The sequence below is a fragment of the Falco punctatus genome (genome assembly GCF_963210335.1).
Source record: "Falco punctatus genome assembly, chromosome: 19".
NCBI classification, from domain to species: Eukaryota; Metazoa; Chordata; class Aves; order Falconiformes; family Falconidae; genus Falco; species Falco punctatus.
In genome coordinates this window covers 1,353,706-1,379,670 of record NC_137599.1, presented here as the reverse complement: position 1 = coordinate 1,379,670, position 25,965 = coordinate 1,353,706, and the positions used below count along the sequence as shown (strand labels likewise).

The 25,965-nt window shown below is 48.5% G+C and overlaps 1 protein-coding gene across 12 annotated transcripts; it reads right to left on the bottom strand.

The window, feature by feature from the left end:
• Nucleotides 1–24: 24 nt before the first annotated feature.
• HOXB3 (homeobox B3) lies at nucleotides 25–20,752 on the bottom strand. Of its 12 annotated transcripts, XM_080369482.1 has the most exons (6): nucleotides 15,901–15,970; nucleotides 15,166–15,236; nucleotides 12,759–12,815; nucleotides 9,589–9,651; nucleotides 3,450–4,003; nucleotides 25–2,398 (listed from the first exon to the last, which is right to left on the bottom strand). In XM_080369482.1, the coding sequence occupies exons 5-6, from the start codon at nucleotides 3,883–3,885 to the stop codon at nucleotides 1,632–1,634; spliced, it is 1,203 nt and encodes a 400-aa protein (XP_080225608.1). In that variant the 5' UTR covers nucleotides 3,886–4,003; nucleotides 9,589–9,651; nucleotides 12,759–12,815; nucleotides 15,166–15,236; nucleotides 15,901–15,970; the 3' UTR covers nucleotides 25–1,631. The 12 variants fall into 12 exon arrangements, with proteins under 12 accessions (XP_080225608.1, XP_080225615.1, XP_080225611.1 ...); XM_080369489.1 differs by lacking the exon at nucleotides 15,901–15,970 and adding an exon at nucleotides 16,440–16,549 and having other exon boundaries at nucleotides 9,589–12,815; XM_080369485.1 differs by having other exon boundaries at nucleotides 9,589–12,815.
• Nucleotides 20,753–25,965: the final 5,213 nt, after the last annotated feature.

Here is a 25,965-nt window from a genome sequence, read left to right as displayed (position 1 = left end):
TTAAATCCGATGGATAGGACAAGATAAAATTGATAACAGAAAGTTTATTCAAGAATTGTTCAACAGACAACCCTTAAGCAAGGAAATAAAATAACTACTATAAGAACAAAGAAAGATCTCCAAAGAGGAGGGGTGAGGTGGGAGGGAGGGATTCGCTATAGTTCTCCTAATTCAGGACTATACAATTACAGTCTGGTTCTGCTCTCATGCCTCCAGTAGAACTAATTACATTATTCATAAGTACGAAGGTAACATAAAACTACTGGTCTTTCTAAATTACAATAACTAAAATAAGCTTGTTGTACAATGACAAGGAAACACAATGTCCTTTATAACAAGTAAATACTAAAAAAGTACAATTTGATTCTTTTTTCCTCATATAAATACATAATATTGGGGATAAATAATACAAAAAAGGAAAATATTTTAAACTGGCTATAACCAATAAATATATATGAATGTTCACCAGAACACACACCCATTGAAGGACATCTCGACTGTCTTGGACGAAAGCCCTTCAAAGTTGTTTTTATACCCATTATATGTAAACTCTAAGTGCAACAAAGATGTCCAGACAAGAAAGCATTAGCAAATACTAGAGATCCATTCACTTCTGCTTCGATTGGAGGACATTCCATTTGTTCAAATATACCCTGTTTTCACATAAGGTCAAGAGAAGAGGAGGAAAGAAGCGTAGGACTTCTAAGTCTTAAGATTGCTTTTCTGTTAATGAACCCTAAGAAAAATACCCCCAAACCCCACAAAAAAAGCTCCGGTGCTGTCAAGTGGAGACTTCATGTCATCAGAGGCAAAGGTGGGAAAATATTCAGACCTGTCAACTATTTCTTCCTCTCTTTGGACTGCTGTTATTGTTGATGGGGGCATTCAGGCATTTCAAAACCTTTTTTCCCAAACCTTTTGCAATTCTTAGACCTCTTGTATTCTAATTTTTAAAATTATTATTACTTTTGAGAGGGGAGGCAGGGATCGGAGGGGAAGAGTGTGAATCCCACGTGTTGGCAGGTATGTATATTTGCAGTTTATGTGGGGACTGGCGTGAAGTAACTCAGCGAAAAAGGGTGCCCTTCCTTGGAAGGCTGGAAAGGAAAGTGAAGGTTCCTCTTGAGAAGGAGTTGGAGAGGGGGGTAGTTTTCTTGCGAATCTCTTTTGATTGCATATGTATACACCTGTGCATGTTTACGTAGACACAGAGACACCAACCGTAAAGGCTTGGCTGGCTGACTATTCTCCTTTCCAGTGTCTGAGAACTATCAGTGATGGACTGTACTTAGTTTGGAAATTAAGGATGTCGCTGCTTAAAATCTGCTAAATTCCCACAAAACTACCCCACACCCATTTCAGAAGCATTTGTGTTGAAACACAGGAGGTATATCTCTTTGGAGAGAGAGAGCTGCTTTTGGCAGTAAATACTGAAATGGTTGGAAATTGTGCTTAATAAAACCCAGAAATAATAATAGCAAGCACAACAACCTGGTAGAAATTGCCTTGTCAAAGAAAGAAAGAAAAGAGGTCAACACAAATGTTCCTGAAGACGATCCTGCCCTCTTCCCCTCTCCCGTGCCCCATGGCGGGATCCCATCTGCTTTGCCTGAGCCTGTCCCTGCTCCCTATCACAGGTGGGTCAGCTTGGGCGCCTCTTGGATTCTGCCCTGAGAAGAAGCGTGGTGCGTGGAAAGGTCTGTGTAGGTGGGATGGGTCTCGCATGGTCCGTGGTGCTGGCTCTGGGGCATCTGTGGAGGCCCATTGTAGTCCATGTTGGCAGCCTGGTGATGCGGCAGGTGGTTGAGGCCATAAAGGGACGGGCCAGAGGTGGGCATAGAATCCACATAGTTACCTCCAACATAGACAGGGCTTCCCTGCATACTGGGAGTCCCATAGGCCACCCCATTCCCTTGTAAGACGTGGGGGTCGTACTCAGGGGCCGTGTTGGCGTATTTCTGTTGGGAGGGGCAGCCTTTGATGGGGTTTTGGTAGTTAGTTGACATGGCATAGGCATTTTGGTGGGGTTTATTGAAGGAAGGCGGTGAGGGGGCATCATAGTTACTGCTCATGGTGTGCAAGGCGTTCATAAATCCGGCGGAGGATTGCATGGGCTGGGGTGGGCTGCCAGTGGGGGAAGGCCCTCCAGAGGAAGACCCCATGCCTTTCGACTTCTGATCTTTCTTATACTTCATCCTCCTGTTCTGGAACCAGATCTTGATCTGCCTCTCGCTGAGGTTCAGCAGGTTGGCCATCTCCACACGCCGGGGCCTGCACAGGTAGCGGTTGAAGTGGAATTCCTTCTCCAGCTCCACCAGCTGAGCACTGGTGTAGGCTGTGCGGGCTCTCTTGGAGGCCGAGGAGCCTGGAGGGCTTTTCTCGCCGCTGCAGGTTTCTGCTGGCCGCGAAATGAAATAAAAGATAATTACTTACATGTAGAAATTGAATGCATCGTTTCTTAATAAATCCTGGAACAGGCACAAGAGTTCGACCCCCCCTTTCTCTCACCCCTTTGCATTAGCCTGCACTCCATAATCATGTCATTTATTAAGAGTTCTGTTCTCCAAAGCTGCCCCTGGTTTATGAAAATTTGATCATGTCATGTAGAAAAGGATTCCAGGAGCATTTATTTAGGAGTCGATTATTTCCAACAGATAATGTTGAGAAAATAATATTTGGCAGGGGGGCAGTCACTGCAAAGTCAATTAATACCAACACAAGTCAGTGTTAGGAGGCATGAATGCACACACACACACATCTTGTATGTGTCTTGTATTTGTGTAGCACAAATATTTGCATGTACATTGTTAAACACCAAATCGCATTTGCCACCTTTTTGTGATATAAACATGTCTATAACAGATAAATTACACTAATGTAGTGAAGCGTGTGCCACAAAATTTATATGGTATATTTGTCAAAACAGTGATATTTCCATACTGTTTTTTTCTCTTGAGTGTGCTAGAGATCTGCGTGTACACATGCAAGAATATGCATGCGTTTATGCATATGCTCTCTATATGCAGACATAGACTTAGAGCACCACGTTTACTGCTATGTCTGGAGGCAGGGAGGTGAGGAAAGAACAAGCACTCTGCTTTAGCATCGCTAGGTTGAGCAGTGGGTGTACATTTTCATGTATCTGTATCTACACAGTCGGACATCGGCTGTGTACAACCACCTGGTTGTATTTCCCTGTGGTGCTTTGGATATATTTAAAATAAACCAAGTGTGCACAGCCAGTGCTGCAGGATGGGCCAAGGCTCGCTCAGCCTGGCTGGGGCATGTGGCTGGCAGGCTTGGGTTTGTGCCTGGCACCAGGATCCTCACTAGATCCTTGCTGGATCCTCTCCCGCTCTCCCCTCCCTCCAAACAAGACCACTCTGGCTGGTGGCTTCATTACCTTGCTGTTTAGGAAAGTGGAGGGTTACAAAAGCAGAGCAGTGTACCTGTGCTAGGGGAGCTGTTTTTCTGTTTGGAGTTTTGCCTTGATTCTTTCATCCAGGGGAAAATCTGCTTGGTGAGACTGGCGTTTGCACTGAGGTTGGCTTTGCTGGGGGCCGTTTTACTGCTCCCCGACTGGTTATTGCTGTTGCTACTGGTGCTGTTGGTGGCAGGGTTTGGGGGCGGCGAGACGGGGGGAGGCGGGTGGTGCTCCTGGGGCAAACTTGGACGCATGCAGCTCCCATTCAGGTCTTTACTTTTTGCGTGCGGGGTTGTGTTGCCAAGAGACTGGAGGGAGCAGGCGGACCTCTGGTAGTCGTTCTCCATGTGAGAGGCCGGCTGGAAGGACTGCTGGGGTCCCTCGTAGCCGAACCCATTGGCACTCCCGTAGGAGTAACCCCCAAAGAGCGTGGAGCTGTCGTAGTACGTTGTCTTCTGCATCTCTGGGACTCCCCAAAATGATTTTTCCGGCTACCAGGGTCTTGACACCCCTATGGCAGAACATTGGCACCCCAAGGCCACGTGACAGGCCGTTTCCAGCTGTCTATTGGAAGCTGACCTGAAAGGTTAGGAGAAAACACACAATAATAGTACCCGGCCTATGAATCCATCTTGGGGCCTGAAAGGCCCATGACATGAATAGGGTCCCGCAGAACAGGGCAAACAGATGCTTTGAGCAGATTTTGTCCTGTGTGCAGCCCAAGGAAGGCTCAACAAATATTACAGTGCAAAAGCATTGAGCTGATTTTGGGAGATAGTTTTCCTGGTTGGTTGGTGGTTTGCACCCTTTTTTTTCCCTTAGTGGGTAGTGTCCAGGATGTATAACAACACACATGCTCTATATGTACATGTGGTTTCATCTGTATACATCTATTTACTTCTATATTTATCTATATAGGTATATACACACACCCACGCATACACATATACTCCCATATAAATGTGTGTGTATGCATGTAGATGTGTGTCATGCGCACATACACACATCCATGTCCAGACAGCACACACATTAATGTAAATATAAGAATACAGAGTGGGCATTTGCTAGCTACAAGCACGAAAGGAATGAAAGTCTCGCTTTCTTACCCCTGACCTATTCAAATCAGCCATTCACAGACGTAAACCCAGCAAGATGCTATACCATCAGAAATTAAAAGTCTTGTTAAGTTTATTGTACGGCCTCTGTCCGCTATATTTGTTTTTAAACTGGAAATAGCAAATGATCAATATGTTTTATCCAGGTAACAGTGTCTAGACACAGTTGGCTTAATTTGCTGTTTACACAGGGACTCACAATCTCTTTGGAATTCCTTGCAAATATTTTAAGCAGATTTAAGTAGGGGCATGAATTCAAGAATGTGCTTCCTCTGGCCTGTTTGTTGGTCTCTCTCCCTCTGGTAGTACAGGTTGTATTTAGAAAACATACCCCTTCACTGCCTGCACGGCTTTGTACTCATCGGTCCTGAATCTGGAACTACCATTGGCAAGATGTGATTCCAAAACCAGTTTAATTGCTGTTGTTTTTTTCCTTGGAAAACAAACACGTCACCAGGCCATTTGCTCTTAACTTTCTACCCCTTTCATTTTTGATTGTTCCTGCCTCCTTGATCCAAGCTCAAAAAGTCTAAAAATCCAGTCCAAAGCCTCAAATTACAAAATGAAACCTTCCTCTTTTCTTTCTCTCTCTGAGCTTTTTATTTTTCTTTCTCTCTCTTTTCCTTTTCTCAAAGCATAAACTTTCTCTACCACAGAGTAGAAACACCCTGAGAAATATGAAAACTATCATGACCTGAAAATAATCTGATGTGTGAGGATCAAGCAAGCAGCATATGTATTTTAAAAAGGCAGAGACTTCTCTCTGCAGCTTAGAGTTTGCAAAGAGCCACTGTGCATTTTGTTTTGAAATTGATATCCATTGCATATGTTGTATCTCTTGTATATTCAATTTTATCTAGGCTCTTTCATTCTCTAAAATAAAATAAAATAAACTCTGTGGAGATAAAGTCTAATGCGATATTTCTAAGTACCAGGCTTTAACAGAAGCCACAGCTCGACAATAAATAACATCTTTTTTTCCCTTCCCTGACTGCTGTGTTCTTATGTCATGTCATATGAAGCCTCTGTATACTCCTAACACAGCCTCAGACAACGTGTCCACGAAGGGACTGCTTCGCTTTTTTACACTGATTAAATCCTTTATGCATTCCCAAATCTGTATTGTATCTTCCACGGAGATGTATTATTGTCTACAGAGAGGATGATATCCTTGCTGGGAGTTACTCTCATTTGGTTTCCTCGCCATGATAAATATGTCTTATTAAAAAGTAGACTCCACTACCCAAGCTGAGAAGCTGTGAATTAATTAACAAACAGCAGCGCCTTTATTATGAATAGGTTTGCTGAAAATATCTACAAGGGCAGAGGTGGGAATTTCTCCAAGGCCTTCCTGTCTGGCATAGGTTTCTTTAAAAAAAAAACAAAACAAAAAACAAAACAAAACAAAAAAACCAAAAAACCCAAACCAGAACCGAGTGGAGAGGCTGAGCTAAAGCAGCTAAAAATAACAGTGATGATTTTTTTTTTAATGTCCATAAAATAAATTTACAATCCCCTTCGCCCAAAAGCTTGCTCGCTTGTGGCTTCCACAGAAGATTTGCTTTGTACCTCATCTCTCAGCGCCTCACAAATGCTGCTCATTTATCTTCGCCAAGGACGGCCACAATCCTAATTATTTACTCCAAGGAATTGCTTAAAAAAAAAAAAATCTCAGGCAGAATAATAAATATTCGATTATCTCCTGTTCCAATTAAACCCGGGCAGGATCCGTGGTGGCTGTTTCATCATGCTGCAAGTTTCACTTTGCGAGCAGTAACATTTAACCACAAACTCTTTGCCTGCAACTTTTGAGTGCAAGGATTTAGGGAGATTTTGGAAAAAAGATATTAAAAAAATAAAAATCGGGGGAAGGTGCGAGAGGAAAAGGAGGATGCTGGGGGGGGGGGAATCAGGCAGTTGAAGGAAAAAGATAAAAGAAAGCTAAGGGAGAGGTATTCTGCTGTAAAGCCATCCCCTCCATGTTGGAAATCCTAAATTCACAACCTGACTGTGTTTATGAAGAAGAGCAGCGCCTTTCCCCTCCCCCCGCCCCCTCCGAAGGTATATTTCCCAGAGCCAGAGAAACCAGGCATAGCCCCGCTTTTAATTTAAATTATTATTAATAATAAATATTCTAAACATGCCCTTAACAATAGGTCGGCTGCTCAGAAAGCTCAGATCCCAGCGACTGCCTTGCGGTGGATATGCCTGCAAAATAGAGACACATTCCTAAAATTTCCCTTTTCCCTCCCCCACAACCGAGCTTCACCCCAACCAGAACTCCCCAGTTGTAAAGCAGGGGGGAAAAAAGGGCCCTGGATGAGGGCTGCAAAAGAGCCTCTGCGTGGAAGGAAGCTTAAAGCTTGTGAACTCTTCTTGAACCGAGATTGGAGTCATATGGTCATAAATCATTGGGACATATACTCCGCCATTCACAAAGTGATAGCCTATTTGAGTCCGGCTTACCTTAGTCTCTGACGAGCAAAGCACAGGCAGACATAATATATTTTCACATCCAGCATCCACGCAATCAATAAGCAAGGAATGACCCCCTTCCTTTAAAAACGTTAAAGGAATATACGAGAGAGAGGCAAAAAATCCAGCATATGCATGTATATATGTATAAAAAAAAAGCCAAAACAGAGGGGGAGGGGGCTCAGCCAATGGAGCTTTCGGTTACGGCAGCTCAAATTGTCTCTCTGTCTCCGTTTGGGAAGAGAAAAGGAGGAAAAAAAAAAATCAAGATGCTTTCCAGCTTCCAAGATGTGCAGAAAAGCTGAGGGCTTTGAATGGACAAACCCTGAGATTCTAGTTGCCCTATAGACTGGTACGCGCTGCTCACTGATAACAATGGCCTCTGCTTTACCACAGCAAAGGGGAAGAAGGGAAAGGAGAAGGGAAAAAAAAAAGAAAGAAAGAAAAGCTGAACACAACACACACACACACACCACCACCACCCCCTTTTAACTATGCAATGCTTGGCTGGGATTAAAATAATAACGAAAAGAATCCAGGCTACGGGAGGGGGGGGGTGGGCGAGGGGGGGAATAAAGCAAAGGGGATATTTAAAAATAAAGATTTGGTTTGGATTGCCGGGCAAAGCCAACGAGCCTCCCAAACAGCGTCACTAGTGAAAAATTATGCTAATTGCAGACGTGGTGGACAGAGGCCTAGGCAGAAAGATAGCAAAGCTTGCCTTTGATTCACGTGTTTAACAATTAGGTGTCAATTTATGCTAATAAACCGTTTCAACATAGTCATAGTCTCCCCCCCTCCCCTCCGCGGCGGCGATCGCGGCTCTTTCAATAGCCGCTGCTCTTCCTCCCCCGGCCCTTGGGCTGCCTGTGGCTCCTCGCGGAGCCCCCTCCCCATATGAAACCCACTTTTCTGGGAAAGAGGGGGACACTGGGGCTTGGAAGCCTGCGGCCCCGGTGTTTGCAGGGGGGAGGAATCGCCTGTGTGGATGCAACTCCGCAGCCCCTCGTAACTTCGGCGTTAAGTTTGTGCGTCCCAATGTCTGGGGGTTCCGCTCGCCCCTCGGGGCGGGGGGCGCGGGGGGGCGTTCAAGGCGCAAATCACCCCGGGGGGAGACCAAGGCAGCGAGGTGTTGAACAATAAAGATTATTATTATTGCTATTATTAATAATGTCGTTATGGCTATGCAAGACGCTGCTGCTGTCGCCACGGGAGATTTATGCCTTTCCCCGCTCCCACACGGCTGCCGAAAGCAGAAACTGGCCAGGATGCGTTTTGGGAAAAGTCCGTGCGAGGAGGGGCTGGCGAGTGGGAGGAAGGCAGGGCAAGGAATTTAGGTGTCTGCACTTTTTTTTTTTTTTTTTTTTTTAAGTGCTACTTTTGTTTCACATCGCAATTATCTTCTCTCCTTTAATTCTGGCGCTCACTCCTTTGGGTTAAGTGCTGACGGGGAGAATTAACGTTTAGCAAAGCAAGAAAAAGAGGAACCACAAAGGCTCTTTGGACTTCGCTGGGAAGGTATGACCCGTCGCGGGGGGTTGCATCGCTCCTTTTTGGTTTTTTTTGGTTTTTGGTTTTTGTTTTTGGTTGTGGTTTTTTTTTTTGGTGTGTGTGCACCTTTAGGCTGATAACTCTGGAAAGAAAAGAAAGGTGTCTGAGTAAACATCGGACTCTTGAGAGGACTTACTCTGGGTTGGACAGCCAAGGTTTTCTAGGTGATGGATAAAGTCTTACCCCAAGGACTACGGTGTTTCCAGCTATTGTTCTGGCCGCAGCATTCAGATCCCAGATGTGAGAGTTTCGACCAGGGGACACCATTATTGCTATTTCCCCCCCCCCCCCCCCCTCGACTTTTTATGAACTGCTCCAGCATAAATCTGCTACAAGATAGCGCCTATTTTGGAGCCCCGGCGTTGAAAATCCAGGGAAGGAAAGAGGAAAAAACCAGCAGTGGACTATTCTTTTAAAGACTTCCCTGTAAGTCTTTAGATTTCTGAATATGGATATCCACTGGCTGACTTGGAGTACCTAGGAGATCAGAAGTACCTGGGATTCTGCAGATAACTCCTCTGAAGAGCAAAATTTTGTTTTAACCTTAACTGGCAGCCGAAAAGAAACCTCAAACTGTTAAGAAGATCGTTGCACGTTTATATGTTGAGCTCGTGTAAGTAGTTTTTTTTTAGGCTCCCTGTGTATTGCCATCTCTGTTTTGGTTGCAACTTATTTTTCTTTAAAATGTAACTCCCTCGCACTCGTCACGAAATCAGCAGCAAATGTTGCAATCTGACTGGATTTCCCTTCAAAGGGAGTACAGGAAATATCTTCCATTTAAAACACTCCCTCAAAGTTACGGCCATAAATCACAAAGTTTAAAGACAAGCCAGTAGCAAAATGAAAATACTCAGCTGAAATCCAGGGCAGCCGTGCTTATTCTGGGGTTGGTGGAGGGGAGGGAAAAAAAGAAAAGTCACGTTGGGTGACTTTAGAGAAGGAATGGCTTCCAAGCCTGATGCAGAGGGAGGTACGGAGACACACACGGACAGGGGACCAGGTAGGATATTCAGGAAAACTCACCAGTTCTCGGATGTCTGGTCCAGCAAATACGAGGCAGCGGTGGACTTTGAGAAAGGAGAAGAACTGGGTGGGCAAAAAGGAGAAAACAAAAACAATAAAAAGTATGAAACTTCGGTCAGAAAAGGGTGGACAAGGGAATGCATCAGAAAGAAATCTTTAGGTGGAAATGGGGAGAAGACAGGCTCTAATGAACAAAAGCCTCAGCATTTCCTCGGAGACTATCCCCATCCAAGTAACCACCGCATTTCCACGCGCTGCACCGGGCTCCATCCATGGATAACTCAATATTCCATCGGAGGCTGTGGCCACCGGGTTTATTTCTGTAAACCTGATGCGATCCCACGTCTCCCCGGTCTTTCCTTCCACCTTCCCCCGTGGAAAGCCCCCGGCGAGGGAAGCGTTACCCCGGTCTGGGCTTCACGTTAGTGATGGGGACGGTTTGGCGTGAACGTGGGCGGTTTGTCCACGGCTGGTGGTGAACCCTGAATGTCCAATGTAAAATATATATATGTCGGGAAGGGTTTGCTTTAAATTCTGGTGGTAATTTCAGAGTTAAATGCCTTTAAGAGATTAAATACATGCAGTTAATTAGCTCTGGGTTCAACAACAGTATAACTGTAGGGAAAATAACGAGGCCGTTTTCCTGAAAGGCAGAAAAGCCTTAAGGATTCAGGATATGCTTGTTCGTGTTTCTCCAGTGTGGTCGGAGGATCGCCACGAAGCGGGGGGAGGGCGGAGATGCTTTATGGTATACGAGGACACCATTCACACAGCAGTGATTTGGTATCAGAATTAACGGTTTCGAGCCATAAACATTTTTAAAGCCACGCCAAGATTTATCACTGCAACTTTGGCACGAAGGACTCAGAAAGGGAGAAAGAAGGGGAGAGAGAAAAAGCAATCTCATTTAAAAATATTTTCGTTTTGGGAAACATTCAGTCGCTTTAATAATCCTGTTTCCGTTCTGTATGTTGATGTTATTAATCTCAAATAAAAATGTTCCCCTCACACCCCTACTCTGCTTGTGACAACATCCCCGAGTCCATAAATCACCGTGGATGCTTCGTGACCTTCTCTAGTCGGCGGCCTATAGCTGTATTTTTTATTAGTATTATTATTACATGCGCACACTTTAATACACAGCTTTGGCAATATTCCACTTACATCACAGCCTTCCCCGGTTGACTGGGGCTTTTCAGTTCCCTCTGTAGAGTACACACAGAGATTTGTAAAGAGAGAAGGGGAAAAAAAAAAAAAAGAAGAAGAAAGGCAAGCACCCTTTCTGCGCTGGGAAGGCAGTAAAGCCAAGCGGAGCCTCGGCAAGTTCCTCCCACGCCGCGCCGGGGAGGCCGGGGAGAAGTGGGCAGCCCGAGGGAAGGTGGAGGAAAGAGGGACAACCGCGTTTATTCGCAGTAGATGCAAGAGGGAGGAGGGGAAAAGAGAAACAAACAATCAAAAAGAAGCTGGCATAAATAACGGCCCCAGCAAGGAAGGCGAGGGGGGTGTTTGTTTTTCTTTGTTTTTAATTTATTCCCTCTCAGTACAGGCACAAGAGGGATAGAACGAGGACCGTCGTCGTCGTCATCATCCCTCCCCCCTGCCCCGGTGTTCTTTGTTTTGATTTTGGAGGTTTTGCTTTATGTGGTTTGCATTAATTTCTTAGAGGTGGTGCGGGTCCAGCCCGGCCCCTGCTCGTCCCGCAGCCGTCGAGGGGTTCAGCCCCCGGACAGGGCGGGCAGCAGCGCAGCACCCACCGCCCCGTCCCGCGGGGCTGCTCACCGTCTTTTTTTTTGTCTAAAGGGAAGGGGTTTGGGTTTCCCTACTTCGCAAACAGGGAGCCCGAGGGAGGGGAGAGCTCCGAGGAGGAGGGGAGAGTTATGGAGGGTCCAGGACCTCCTGAAACCCCAAACAGAAGCCAGCCCGGATAAGAAATCAAAATGAAACTGAGTGACCAGTGGGTTTGCCTTGACAGATTAGACCTTTTTCTCCCACTGACCTTTGCTTAGAAGCGCAATAACTCACCAGGTTAATGATCAATCAGCGGAAGTGCTTTGGAATTGTCTCAAAAAAGGGGGAAAAAAAACCCAAAACCCAAAACAAGAAACCCAAACTCAAAACAAAAACAACAACCGGGCAGACACCCAACTCCCAGGCTCCTGCCGAGGATGGGTGCTGCCGGTCCCCGCAGCACCCCTCTCCCATGGGTCCGCCGTGGCCAAAAACTCTTCGCCCCAACGGGGGTTGGGGGGGAGGGGGCATGGGGGGTGAGAGGAGACGGCACTTTGTGATATCAGCGCGCTGCGAATAGCTATTTTGGGAGCAGCTCACCAGGGACGAGCTGGGAATCACCATCCCCACTTTTCTTCTCCCCCACCCCCCCCCTCCCCCTTGTTTCCAAATGCCAAAATAATGGCTTGAATTATGCACTCACGTGACTGGGACACGTCAAGCTTTTTACACATTTTGTACAGAACTGGTAAATGACCGGCTGCCCCCTCCAGTCCCACTAATTCCCCCATCAGCAAATTCCCCAAACTTCCCGGGCAGCCGGGCAGGGATGCCCCTCGCTCCCTCCCGCCGCAGCTGAGGCTGCCCCGGCCTTTGGGGCGTTCTGGGCTGCTTTTGCCTTGTTTGTTTTTTTTTCCTTTCTTTTGCTTTTTCTTTTCCTTTTAATATTTTAACCTGAAGGCGAAGGAGGCAAACAAATACTAAGGAAAGGCACGGCACCAGCCGCCGCTCCCAAAGCCTCAGCATCCAGACAAACGGCAAGGACGACGGAAACGGAGGGGGATATAACGCGGTTGGGGGACAGGAAAAACGGAGAGGGGCTTGTCTGCCTCCCCGGCGGCGGGGCAGCCCCCCCAGACCCTGGGCACCGGCTCCTCGCCACCCCCCCGGGGCTGCGCCCGGGCTCCCACCGCTGGCTCAGGCACAGGGGACGCGGCTCCTACGCTCACGTCCAGGCTCCCCGCGTCTCCCCTTCTGAGCCCCCACCCTCCTCCTCCTTAAAAAAAAAAAAAAAAAAAAGACAGGGATAAAAAGAGGATTCAGATCTTTTCTCCCACTGCCCTTCCTTCGCCTCCCGGGTGGACCAGGCACCCACACTACCGCCGTGGCCGTTTCTGTGAGAAAAGGAAGGAATTCGGTTATTTTTTTGCAGTGATACTCGCCTGAATCCGGGACCCGGCTGGTGCTGGAGAACGAGCTGGGCATGGGGGAGAAGGGACCTGGGAGAAGAAACAAGTTCCATTTTACCTGCTTCCTTCTGATAATTCATAAAGACAAACAAATTTTGGAGGAGGAAGGCTCGGGAGAGGGAGAAAGAAGTGTCAAGGAATTGTAATTCCCTGCTTTGGGATGTTTACACTGAACATTTATTGCCTGTAGAGAACCGTGCGGCTGCAGCCGCGTCCTGCATCCTCCCCGCGCAGCGCATCTCTGCCCCTACCCCGCACACCCCGGGCCACTGCCCGTCCCCAAAATCCTGTTACTGTACGGGTGCTCGGTCTGCCATCCTCATCACCATATCAAAGGGCTCCCATCCATCCCGGGCTCTTAGGTAATTTTTAATTAGGCTGGAAAGCTTTGGGAACGGCAATGTTTAACGCAACAGAGGACGCGTAGATGGAAGCGGAGGTTTTAAGTCCTATTTCTATTTTTAACACGGATGCCAGCAAGGCGGTGCTGGCGCTGGCCGAGCCGGGACGCCCTTCGCTGCAACACGCGTGATTCTGACAGAAATACCCCATCCCTACGCCCACCAAAGCCCTGGGCAGAGGGGCTAACCCACCTAGGGGAATAACCTAAGAAACCCGCCTGTTCGGTGCTCACCCCCCCAAAAAGCCTCATCTCCCCGTTCCTGGATTTACCCACCGCTGCGGTGCCACAAAGAGGAGCTGAGCTTTCAGATCCCCACCTCCACCCCAGGGATCAGATTCCCCACCATGGGGAAAAAAAAAAAAAAAGTCGTTTTTTTGGGAGGGTGGGAGAAACAAAAACTGGAAGGGTGGAAAAATACACACATCCTCCCACAAAAATCTCCTGTCCAAAAGAGCGGAAGTGGGAGCACCATGACCATATAGATCTATACGGTTAAATTTCAGAAAGTGTCCATTAATATCAATTTACTTCAATGAAAACTTTGGTTCTTCATGAAGTTGATGATTTATGATAAAATCAATTAAATTACGGCCACTTAGGGCCTGCGGTTTCTTCTCAGATTTCATTCGCCAACAGATCAAGCGCTTGGTAAAAAAATTCAAGTTTAGCTGGAGGCGAGTTAAGATAATTCTGAAGCTGGGGAAATTTAATGCAAAGCAATTTTCAGAAAAGAAAAGAAACAAAACAACCCAGGCGCCTGTGTATCCGAGCTCCAGTTCTCCACCAGTATACCAGTTCGCCTCGGGAAATATTAGACACTGAGTCAAAACTTTTCCAGTTTCACAATCTATGAGGACATTTTTAGAACTGGCAGCTTGTCCCGGGGACTGAGTTATTATGTCGCTCTAAAGGGAAAGGAACTACAGGAGAATAGAGAGCGCAAATATATTTATATATTTAGAAAAACTTTCCAGGTTTAATTCGATTTCTCGGAGGCTTTTTTCCTCCATGCAAACGATTTTCCTGTCTCGCTTTTAAAATACGCATCGGGCGTTCACGGGGGGAGGGGGAGGGTGGAGGGGAGAATTTTTTTTTTTTAGCCAGAAATGAATAGCACAACTCCATAGAAAATAACGCATCTGATATTCCCACGCGAAATCTCGCCCTCCCCGCCGTTTCCCTTTCAATCCCAGAAACTGCATTTGAGCGAAATGACCCATTTTCGAGGACATCCCCCTCCTGCCCGCCCCCCACCCCAAACAAATCTTGAACCTTTTAAAAAGCCTGATATTTTCAGGCTCGGACCCCCCCAATAGCCACCACTTTTATGCCAAAAGTTTAAGAGTCTCAGTCTTACCCATTTCGGTTATATGCACTGGCCGGCTAAAAGGAAAATCAGCTCAACTAACCAGATGTTCCTTAGTCACATCTGGCCACTACACCCAGACCTGGGGAGGGAAAACCCGCTATGGACATACCCAGAGCTTGGGAAATCTTTTTTTTTTCTTTTTTTTTTTTTTTTTAAGAAGCCCTTGTAATTAGGGTCTGCTTCAAGTAAACAAAAAACTTTGTAGGGTCATAAATCACCATCACATACATTCTTCAGTTTAACACCCCGCTTTTCCAATGGGCTTTTGTAGTTTCTTTTTCAAACAAGAGAGAGGTGCTAAACCTTTAACAAATGTGTCCCAGACAAACTTCGCGGGGAAACACGCACTTGGAAAGCAGCGGTTTGCGGCCGGTCCCGGTTATGGACTCTGCGAGATAATTTTTGCTCTTCTTCAGCTTCCCCCATCCTGCTCCCGAGGCATCAGTCTTAATCTGTTACCGGGAGAAAGCCAGCTATAGCTCACGGGGACCGGTGGAGAAGCCTGTCAAAGCTTTCGGAGCAATTAATTATATCTCACAGCGTTGGAGCTGAGAAGGTAGGAAAAGCAGAGCTGCATCATTCTTTTATTTATTTTTTTAACTTCTTACCTGCGATACTGTCCGACCCAGGACTTCAAGAAGAAGGAGCAAAGCCGGATCGGGGTGGTGCGAGTTCGCAACTGGAGCAGGCAAATTAAGGAGAAGAAACTACTTTATTGCACCCCGATGGATCTTGCTGACAGCTTTCCCGGACGGTTGGGATTAATTTTTTTTTCCCCCAAAGATGCTTTGATTTTTTTTGGACTCCCTTGATTCAAATGGAACTGACTTGACGTGGAGAAAAATAGAAACTCTTCCAAAACAGCTTAAAGTATTGCAAGGATGCGGCCCCCTTTGCAGAGAGATACCCAGCGGAGGGGGATGAGATGGGAGGTGTCGGGAGGGGGGGCTGCGCACAAGTCCCCCTTTTTTTTTTAAAAAAAAAAAAGCCCCAAAAAAACTCCCCCACTCCCGACTCCTTGGTATCTATCTGGAAAGCTGTTTCTCTTTATAAAGACTTAAAATGTTGCAAGACGGTTATAATACTGAGTGACAAGGGGTGCTGGAGAGAAGAGAACCAAATGGATTCTGGTTTTTAGAGCCAGTAGGAATTGGCCAGCCTTCAATGTCAGGATTCAAAATTGATTCCATATGTCTCGTCCGGGGAAAGGGGAAAAAAACGAAGGAAAGAAGGAAAGAAAGAAAGGGGAGGAATAAAAGTTACGCAAAGCCCACCAGGTTCCTTACTTTCACCCCCCACCCTTCCCGGTAGCCCCGGATAAATACCCTGTCATTAAATCTCGCCCTTTTTCAGGGAATATTTTGGACCCTGGCGTTTGCAGCCCGGAGAGAGAGAGGTACCAGTAGCAGCAAGCCAGATCTTGGGGGTTATTTTTAGCCTCGGCTTTGCTGGAGCTGACCTCAGCGCTGGGAGAGGAAACATGGATCTGGATGCTGGTGAAAGGGCGAGGCGTGCTATGAGCCCCAAAAAACGAGAGGGAAGCGTGGGGGGGACCCCTCCCGGCCGAAAACAAGCCCGGGGAACTCTCCCCACCGAAAAAAAGCCCCCCCAACCCCCCCTTCCCCAGCTGGGCAGCGGTGAGCGGCCGGAGCCCGGGAGGCAGGTGATGGGCACGGGACAGCGCTGGTACCCGTGCCCCCAGGACGGTGGGAGAAGGGTTCGGGAGGGCGGCCGGGCCCCCTCCCCGTACCCCCCAGCCCAGAAGCTGCGGATTGCCATTCCCCATGGATTTCAGCGGGACATGCTCGGAGAGAATTTGACCCGAAGTTTTTCAGGCTTCTCTCCTGACCTCTAGATACCGCTGCCAATAAAGTGCTGATACATTTCGCATTGAGTCGGACATCAAAAGGAGACGAAAACAGCAACGAGTGGGGATTTCTCCTGGCGCCCTCCCCTCGTAGCTGCGCTTTAAAAAAAAATAAAGGAGTCAAATCTCCACCATCGCCTCTGATTTATAGCCTTCCTTTTCGACTGGGAGGGTTACGCACAGGGAAGTGTTGAAATGTGGTTGTTGTCCTTTATTTCTTTCGCCTCCCCCTTCTCCTCTCCCTCCTCCCCACCAAAAGAAAAAAAAAAAAAGGAAAAAAAAGAAAACTTCAAAGAAAACCGTCACCGTTTCCAAATTTTTGCCTGTTTAACTAAAAAGTGACCGAGCTCTTCCCTTTGTATTGTCTGCCTGTGACTCGTCTTGGTCTCCCTTTTTAAATATGAAAATGAAGCAGCAGCATTGACATCGAATGCGCCCCCCGCCCCCCCGGCCCCTCGGGCCTCGGCGAGGCGGATTTGGGGTGATGCCGGGTTTGCTCTGGCCTGAGCAGCCGGGAGTGATGCTGTAGGCCGGGCAGGGCAAAGCCTGCCTGAAGCCCCCTTCCAGGGGAAAATAATAAAAAAAAGGGTGAGGGGGGGAACTGCTGCCACGTCCTGCCCGCCCTGCCGCTGCTCCGCTCCGCTCCTCTCCGCGCCTCTCCTCGCCTCAGCCACAGGTCTCCGCGCTCCCCTCCTCATCGCTCCCCGTCTCCACGCCTTCCAGCTCTCGCCCTCCGCGATGCTTTGATCTTACATAACTCTCTCCTACCGCCTGCAATAAATTATGAATTAAGGTGCTGTTGACTCGTATTTACAACGTTAATAGCTTCCTTTTTGGGAAAAGATAGGGAATGTCTGGCCGAGACGGGAAGGGAGGGAGATTTCTTTGGGGGTGAGATGTGATAAAAACGGATTCGCAGCGGTGATAGACCAGGAACTTCTGACGAGATGACAGGCAAGCAGAAAGGCTTATTGCACAGAAATTAATGTAATAACACTTTCTCGAGCTACTTGAAATTGCTTATTATCTCCTCTCGCCTCTTGAACGTTATTTCTGCCATTTGTAACTGTAAGGCACAATAGCTGGTTTCTCGAAAAACTCGGTTTCAACGAGTTAATAAAGAAATGCAGCTTAAAAATGGTAAGGAACTACTTGCTCGTCATTTTTAGCCGGTCTGGGAGAGCAGCGAAGCTGTTGGGCGGTGAGGTGGGAGAGGCTGTGGCGAGCGGCGGTGCTGCGCGCAGGATGCGCGGGGGATGCGCGGGGCAGAGGCTTCTGCTCCGGACTTTCCCTTCCCAGCCCTGGCCGAAACTAAGCCCTTTCCCTGGGGTCACCGCCGAGCGCGGAGAGGAGAGATTTGGGTTTGGAGGGGGATGGAGCTAACGCGACGGGGGGAGCAGAGCCCTGAGGATCCGGGGCAAAAACAAGGAGCGAGGCAGCGCTCGGGGCTGGGGGGATAACGGTGCCCTCCCGGCCCGGATCCTGCACGGAGGGACGTTCTGCATCACCCAAGGGCCCCTCCGTCCCAGCCCCTTCCCACAGCCCCCGGCCAGGGACCGGGATGGGGAGCGCTCTGCCTTTCACCGCCCGGCCCCGCTCCCAGCCTGAGTCTGGGGTCTCCTCACTCGTCTAGGTGCTAGCGTGGGTCTGGGGTCCCCTCCCGGGTCTGGGTCCTTATCTTGGGTCTGCGGTCCCCTCTCTGGTCTGGGAACCCCTCCAAGGTTGGGGGCTCTCCTCCTGAGTTTTGGGGTCCTCTCTCTGATACGGGGTGCTCTCCTGGGTCTGGGTCTCTTCATGGAGGTGTGGAGCTATTAACCAGGATCTGAGCTTCTATTCTGGTCTCTTAACCGGGGTCTGAGGCTCATATCCAGGGTCATATTTCGGGTCCGGAGCCCCACCCCAGGGCCAGGGTCCCCCCCCGGGGCCGGGAAGGCAGAGCTCGGGGGTCGGGGCAGTGTCCCCAGCACGAGGGCTTGGCCAGAGCGACCCGGCAGCCCTCGGCCACCCCATCTCCTCCTGACATGTGATTATTAAAGGGCGACAATTGCACAAAGACGTCTGGACCGGGGATAAAGCTCCGGTATTGATTTAACGGGGACTGCCGCCCGGGGCGGGGGCTGCGGGGTGGCTCCCCGGCACCGAGCCCGCAGCCGCCCCCTGCCAAGGGCCAGTTTCTCACGCTCAACATCCTAAGCCGACAGAAGGGGGGAGGAAAAAAAAAAAAAAAAAAAAGGAACGCAACAAAATAAAACAAAATACCACTGAATAAAATAAAGTGGGGGAAAAAGAGGGCGAAGGGGTCTGCATCCGTTTGAATACGACGACTTAAATTAATACGGGGCTTGACAGAGAATGATGCTGTATTTCTGGCTCAGTCACCGTCCCTGGATCTCCCTTAATATTTAATGAAAGTCGCCGAGTTCCTCTAATTTTGCTACATAAAGGTTTACACTAGCAGACAGAGTTAAATATCCCCGCTCGGGCGGTGTGAGACTTGGCTGGCGAGCAGAGGGGAGGGAAGGGAAGAGAAGGGAAGGGAGGGGAAGGGAAAGGAGGGAAGGCAAGGCAAGGCAAGGCACGGGAAGAGGGAAAAGCGGTGAATTCTCATCCGAGAATCCGGTGCGAACATTTAATCTTTGCTCCTGTTGTCAGTTTTATTGACTCCTCGCATGTTGGAGATTGTAAAATATTTAAAAACGCCATCTCCCACTTCCTCCTTCCCTTTCAACACTCCCGGTTAGGACCAATTTGGTCCAGTTCGGAGACGGGAGGGAAGGGCAGTGCCTGTCTCCTGACCGCCCATCTTCCGCGGAGGATGCGCTCCCCGCGCTGACAGGGGGGCAGGCAGCGGTGCCCCCGTTTGGGGCGCAGCTCGTCCCCCAAAGCTCCAGCTTCACTACCCTGGCCAGTGCCTCGAAAGAGGTTTCCCTGTTGGAGCTCAGCGACATTTCACACAGGAACCCCCGAAAAGCTCACAGCTGCCGGCCAGGTTCTGCTGGTATTTAAGCCCATTTTCAGCGCTATTTCTCCTCGGAGCTATGCTATTCCCGAGGTGAATAACAGGCTCGGGATCCTAAATAGAAAGACATTCCTTGGAGCACCTTCATCAACTTTCATCCTAAGAACATTATCCCCTCTTTCCATCCATCACCATCACAGCCTTAGCGAGATCCGGGCGCTAGAAAGCCACGCAAAGTTATCCTCCTGCTAGAAAAGCACAACGAATTACCCGCAGTGAGTTTATTCCCCTTTCTGTGGTTGTCAGTAGTTATGGGGACAGCCCGCCTCTGCTTGGGGTCCCTCGGCAGCGCCCCAGTTCCCCATTGTTCTGGTTTTGATGGGCAAACTCGCCTTGCTGCCTGGGACCAGCTCCCTGCCTCTCTCAGAGGCAGCTGGCTACCTTGCAACCTTCCTGCTGCAACCCCTCTCTCTCTTTTTGCGTTTTAAATCCAATTTTAGTGCCTGGTTTAAAATGAGGCACCTCATTGCCTTGCTTTGCTAAAGCAACCTGTGCATGTTCTCCAACGAGGAGTCCTGCCGAGGGATGGGGAGAGGGAACTGGGGAGAAAATGGGTTATCGTTGATGAAGGGATGCTGCAACGCAGGACTCCGAGCTGTAATTTCTATATTAAGGTCGTGCTCTTTTACTAGGTGTATATGCCAATGAGGCGTTCCCGGTTTACCAAATTTATACAAATCTCTCCTTAATTGGTAATCACAGATGCTGTAATTTAAGACCCCCAGCTACAGAGCTTTCATATTAGCTGCTGATCTATTACTGTAAATCGTCTGAAATAATCAACTCCAGGGAGTGGGGTAGAGAGAGATCCTCGCTCTAAAATATCATCGCTTGCACATCATTTTCACTCGAGAAATGATTTATCTTGGACACCACTATAAACAACACAACTCTCTCACAAACACACACACAATGGCAGCCGCACTGCTGCTGACATGTTTATTGTAATAAATCAAGAAAGGGGGAAGAAAAAAAAAGAGGTTGCGAGGAGAGAGAGGGAGAGGGAGAGAGAGGAATATTCCTAAAAATATCAATGAAATGCCTCGATGGGTATAAACACACATACCACCATGTGAAGAGAAATGGGAGGAAATGAAGACGGCTATTTGTCACATTTTACGACAATAACATTAATAACAAACAATAAATTTACATGGACATATAGACACGCTAGGAATTGGGAAGCCCCTGCTACTTACAATAATCCAGCCCTCGGCGTGGCTTCGTGGTTCCTGAGAATTGTTTTATTGCAGACTCCTCTCCCTCTCCCTCTCTCCTCCTCTCCCCCTCTTTCTCTCTCTCCCTCTCGCTCTTTCTCTCTTTTTTTTCCTCAGCTATAGGCTTGTTTTTTAAAGGACAGTTGAATTTCACGTCAGACACAAGGAGACCATGTCTGCGATTTTCCTGACGAATACATATCTATTCTGCAACCTCTGCATTAATTATTTAATGAATCACGTGATGGGGAAGGGGGAAGGGGGTCTCTCAGTTTCATACTCAAAGGACCACTGTGACCTTCCACCGGAACAGTATTTTTTTAAAGAAGTTTCGAACTGAACGAAGCTTTTCGAGGTGGACAGACGCCCCCCCTCCCCAGGCTGCTCGCTCGGCTGCCTGGCACGGCCGTGCCAGCGCGGGGTGAGGGTGCACAAGGGCACCCACCTTAGCCCCTTCTCTGGTAAAAGGCACGATTTTAGGTTTATTTCCCCAACCTCTGGCCTGCCTGGAGTTGGGAGCATTTAAACCCTTCTCCAAACCTTTCCTTGAGGTTGGCTTTGCTGGACCTTGGTTCAGCTAAGCGACATGGTGCTTTTTTTCTGTCTTTTTTTTTTTTCTTCTCGCCACTGAGATTTTTATTACAATCTTGCACTAAATAGAACAACTGTTTTGGAGACTACATCAGCTAAGAAGGAAAACTCAAGGTTTTAAAAAGCTCAGCCCTCCCTTCGCCTCACTTCCAGGCCTTTTCTTCCTGCTGCTGTTATTGTTTGGCCAGCATTTATTACATTAACAATAATAATAATAATAAAAAACAACCCAAAAAATAAAATTCTGACTCTGAAGAGAGCTGCCAAGTACAAGGATCCTGGAGGGAAAAAAAAAAAAAAAAAAAGGGAAGAAAAAAAAAAAGAGCAACAAAGGGAGCGGCTGGGAAGGCCGCGGAGCAGGCACAGGGCAGGAGCCGGGCGCGCTGCCCTGGCACAGCGCTGCCGGTACAGAGAGGGCAGCCAGCGCGGCCCCGCCGACCTCCACGGGCACGGGGAAAACGGTCATCCGGGGGCAGGCACCATGGAGAGCCTGAAAGCCTCAGGACCGTGTCCCAGAACCCCCAGGTATCGGGGGGGGACACCCCAGGGCAGAGCCTCCCCCCATCCCCATCCCCAGCATCCCTACACCCGGCTACACCGGGAACCGAAATTCCACACACCCCTCCGCGGATAAAGCCTGGAGGGAACTCGTATGAAACATAAAAATTAATTAAAATAGCTTAAAAGCGCTCCCCCCCTCCCACTTTAAGCTGAGCCTGGGGGGGGGGGTGGGGTGGGGTGGGGTGGGTGGAGGTGCTGGGCTTCCCCCGGCCAGGAAGGAGAGAGCGGGGAAGCGCTTCGTTTTCAAAACCCCTCGATTATTCCTGAATCGATTTTATCGAGTGGACGTAGCTGTCGGAAAAGAGACAAGTTTGGTCAAGGTGTGGGAGGAAGCGGGGGGGGGAAACCCGATTAAAAGGGGCTCCCGCCGCTGGGGGGGTCCCACGAGGGGAGGAAGCTTCGGGGCGGTGGGCTTTTATGGGAACTTCAGGTCAATTCAGAAGCCGCAACTTTCGCTTCACACAACCACTTCTTTTTTTTTTTTTTTTTTTCTTTTTCTCTTGTCATAAAACGAAGTGTCGCTGTGAATGGAGCCGAGTAAATAAATTTTCAAAAGCGGAAAAAAAACCCAACCCGGAACTGAGCCATCCCAGGCAGTAAACGGGGCAGATACCCACGCCCCCCACCCCCCCATCGCCTCCACTGGAATTTTCGGGTTTGTTTCATGCTAAAGAAGCCCCCTTTTCGATTTATATTTTTTTTTTAAGCCCCCAGTTCAAAGGGTCGGAAACGCGGCCATAAACAGCGGCTTCGCCCTCCGAGGTGCCGTGATCAAAGCCGTTTTCTTTCTAAAGATAAAATGAACGTTTATATAGTGAGAAAGCGAGATTGATTTACGGATTTAAACACGCCGTTCTTATTGCGGATCATAAATCTGTCACCGGGGCTGAGAAACTCCCAAGCCGCTCGCCGAGCCCAGCCGCCCTTAAAGCGACCAGCGCTATACTGGGGGCAGCACGACCCCCCAGGCCCCCTATATCGGGCAGAGCCTCCCCATATCCAAGCACATATAGATGTATATATACATATTTATTTATTTATGCTTCCTCTATACCCCTTCTCTCTAGTAACTCCGTCTCAGGGGGGTGGGTTACGTGATTTTTCTCACATAAGGACCCTTTTTTGGTCCAATTTTGGGACCAAGAGGTAACAAAGGGGTTCAGCAGCCCGGCCGGGACCGTTGCCTGGGGGTCTGGGGTGGGGGTGGGTCCCGGCTCGGGGGTCCCGGGGATCCTCTGGCGCTGAGATCCGCCGCGCAGCTCCGCGCCGCTCCGCGCAGGCAGCTGGGCACAGAGAGGCTTTTGAGAGCGCCGTGGGCAGGGGCGAAGTGGGAGGAGGTGCGGGGGGAGGGCGAAGGGAGCGGAGGGGATGGAGAAGGACTCTCGGAAACAAAGGAATTTCTGAAAATAAGAGACGAGATGAGACGCAGGGCGAAGGGAGCGCCGGGGTGGAGGTTTGAGCCTTCGCTGAGGGCTTGTGGTTGGGTTTCCCCAAACTATTTTTGTAAAGCAAACAGCAGCCGGTCTGCTCCGCAAAGCCAACCCGCTGCAGACCCCCCCGCGCCCCCTCCTTCTTTCTCCCTTTCTTACAAAGGAACGAAGCAACAAGCAAACACCGAGGGCTTTTGAAGTGAAATCAGAGGGGAAAGCGTCTGCCGGGCCCGGGCTCGCAAACAGAACCGTTAAACAGTGAGAAATCAGAAATAAACTCACTTTTAAGACCCTTTCCACTCCTTCCCTCCCCCCCCCTCCGCTCCTTCCCCTCCCGGTGCCGGTTCCCCGCTTCCACGGCCCAAAACCGCGGTGCGGACCGGGGCCGGCGGGACCCCGCAGACGCAAAGTTTTGCTGAACTGCGGGCTGAGCACAATGTCCAGCCTCGGAGAGGTCAAGGGGTTTGCGAGGTCAGTCCCCGGCGATAATACACAGCTAATCGCCTAGAAAACGTGTCCTCTGCGTGAACCCTATCCCCCGATCGGGGCTTGCCAGCGCTGGGTTTTGTCTCCCCAGTTTTCACCCCTTTTCCTCGCCTCGGTGCTCCCCCATCGCTCCCGGGACGGGGCAGCAGCCCCCGGGAGCACCCGCACTCCCAGGACACCGGCAGTCCAGGGGCAAACACACCCCCTTGGACACCCGCAAACCCCGGGACTTCCTTATCCCGGGTGACCCGCACCTCGGGACATCCTCATCCCGGGTCATCCGCACCCCGGCGCTCTGTCCCCTTTTGGGACCCTGCCAAGCCCTCCCCAAACCGGCCCGTGACGGGCAGGGGCATCTTGCTCGCAAAAACAAATTAAAAAACAAAGAAAAAAAGAATATATAAAAAAAAGGGGAAGGAGGAAGGAAGGAGGGTACCCCCGCACCTCCCCGTCGTGGGTCCCCGCGCCGGCCCGCCAGAGGTCCCGTAGCAAAGCTTCGCAGGACCGAGCCCCAGACCCGCACAGCCCCAGATCGAGGGACCCCCCCTCACAAGTAACCCGCTGCAAATTTTCCCTGCCCGCTTCCCTCGCTCACATCGGTCAAAATAAAACGAGAAAACAGAAGGAAAACCCCGCACAAGAATTCACGTGTTGTTTTTCTTTCTGCCCTTTTTTTTTTTAGCTCCTTTTTTCTTTTGCTTTCCCCCAGCTTCCTCGTGAAAGGAGGCAATAAACCGATCAGAAATGCATGCCAAGAGAGCAGCTCCGTTACCTGGTTCGCTCCCACATCCTTTTTCCAACGCCCCAGAGACGGCCCTCATGGTTTGGGTGGTTTCTTCCAAAGTGAGAGGTCTGGGGGAGGGGGTGGCTTTGGGGGGGAATGTGTTTGGTTTTGTTTTTCTCCCCCAAAAATAAAGCTTTCACCTTTACGATCCAGATTTTATTATTAATATTATTATTTCCCCTGAAGATTCTTGTAGGGCTCCGGGTGCTTTTTTCCCAACAGACGGTCTGCGGAGATATGCTGTTGAATAACAATGGGAAAAGGATAAGTATTTAAAGAAAAGAAGTGATTAATGATTTTCTGTATAATTCTCGCATTTTTCTTGGCTTCTGTCTGCTTATAATGGCTGTGAACTTTTAGGTCCTATAGAGATCTTCTTTTCTCCCCCTTCTATTCTATTCATACTTTCCAGCTTTGATTTGCTTCTATAGACCCCACATTCCTGGAAGCATATGCCTTTTTTTTTTTTTTTTTAAAGAACTATTTTTTGCCATTCTTAGAAGCACTATCTTGAAAATAACACCCTCTTTACAACTCCAGCAGATCAAAGAGAGAAACAGTAAAATAAAATGCAACAACAACAGAACACCCCAGCCTTAGGCATTACAATAAAATACAGCCCTTGCCACCCTCCCCGGGGGGAAAAAAAAAAAAAGGAAACTTTGAAGGTTTGCAGTTGCTACCTCTAAAAATGCGATAGTTATCCAAAAATACATCCATAAATCCATTTCGTCTACACCAGAGCTTGTAGCAGATCCGTACCATGTGACTATATTAATATTATTTTAAAGTATTAAAATGTCAATAGAAAGAAAAATCTAACGGCCCTTTGTTTGAGTTGGGGACACTTTATTTGCGATGACCTACGACAACTGAAGGAATAACACATAAACACACCCTGGCTTTAAATATTTCAAGCCCTGCCTTTGTTTCTGAATAATGTGGGGGAATATTTCGGTCCTGATGGGGGGTCTCGGAGAATTCCGTGAACATTGAAAAAATAAGCAAAAGCCTTTTTTTTTTTTTCTTTTTAGAAGCAAGTATAAGAAAGTGATTATTTTCTTCAGCTGCTGCGGAGGCTTCCTCCCCCTGCGGACCCCACTGCTCACAATAGTGTTTTTTTTTTTTTTATTATAATTTTTATTTGCAACTTAGAACTGGAATGTTATTTCGTCCTGAACAGTATTTTCGATACTTTCTATGAGAAAGAAAATGAAAATTAATACAAGAGCTGCGGCTCACAAAAGAAGCCATTTGTCTTCTTGATTATCTATTTGCTTGTCAGGCTATGAGCTATCGCAGGAGCCAGCTCCTTTGTAATATAAAAATACACAGAAAACCTGCAAACACCGAGAAACATCTGTGCAAAAATTAGACTCATTAATGCATTAACTACCTTGGAGAAGGAGATTTTTTTTTTTTTAATCGAGAAGTCTCTCTAGAGAAATAGAAC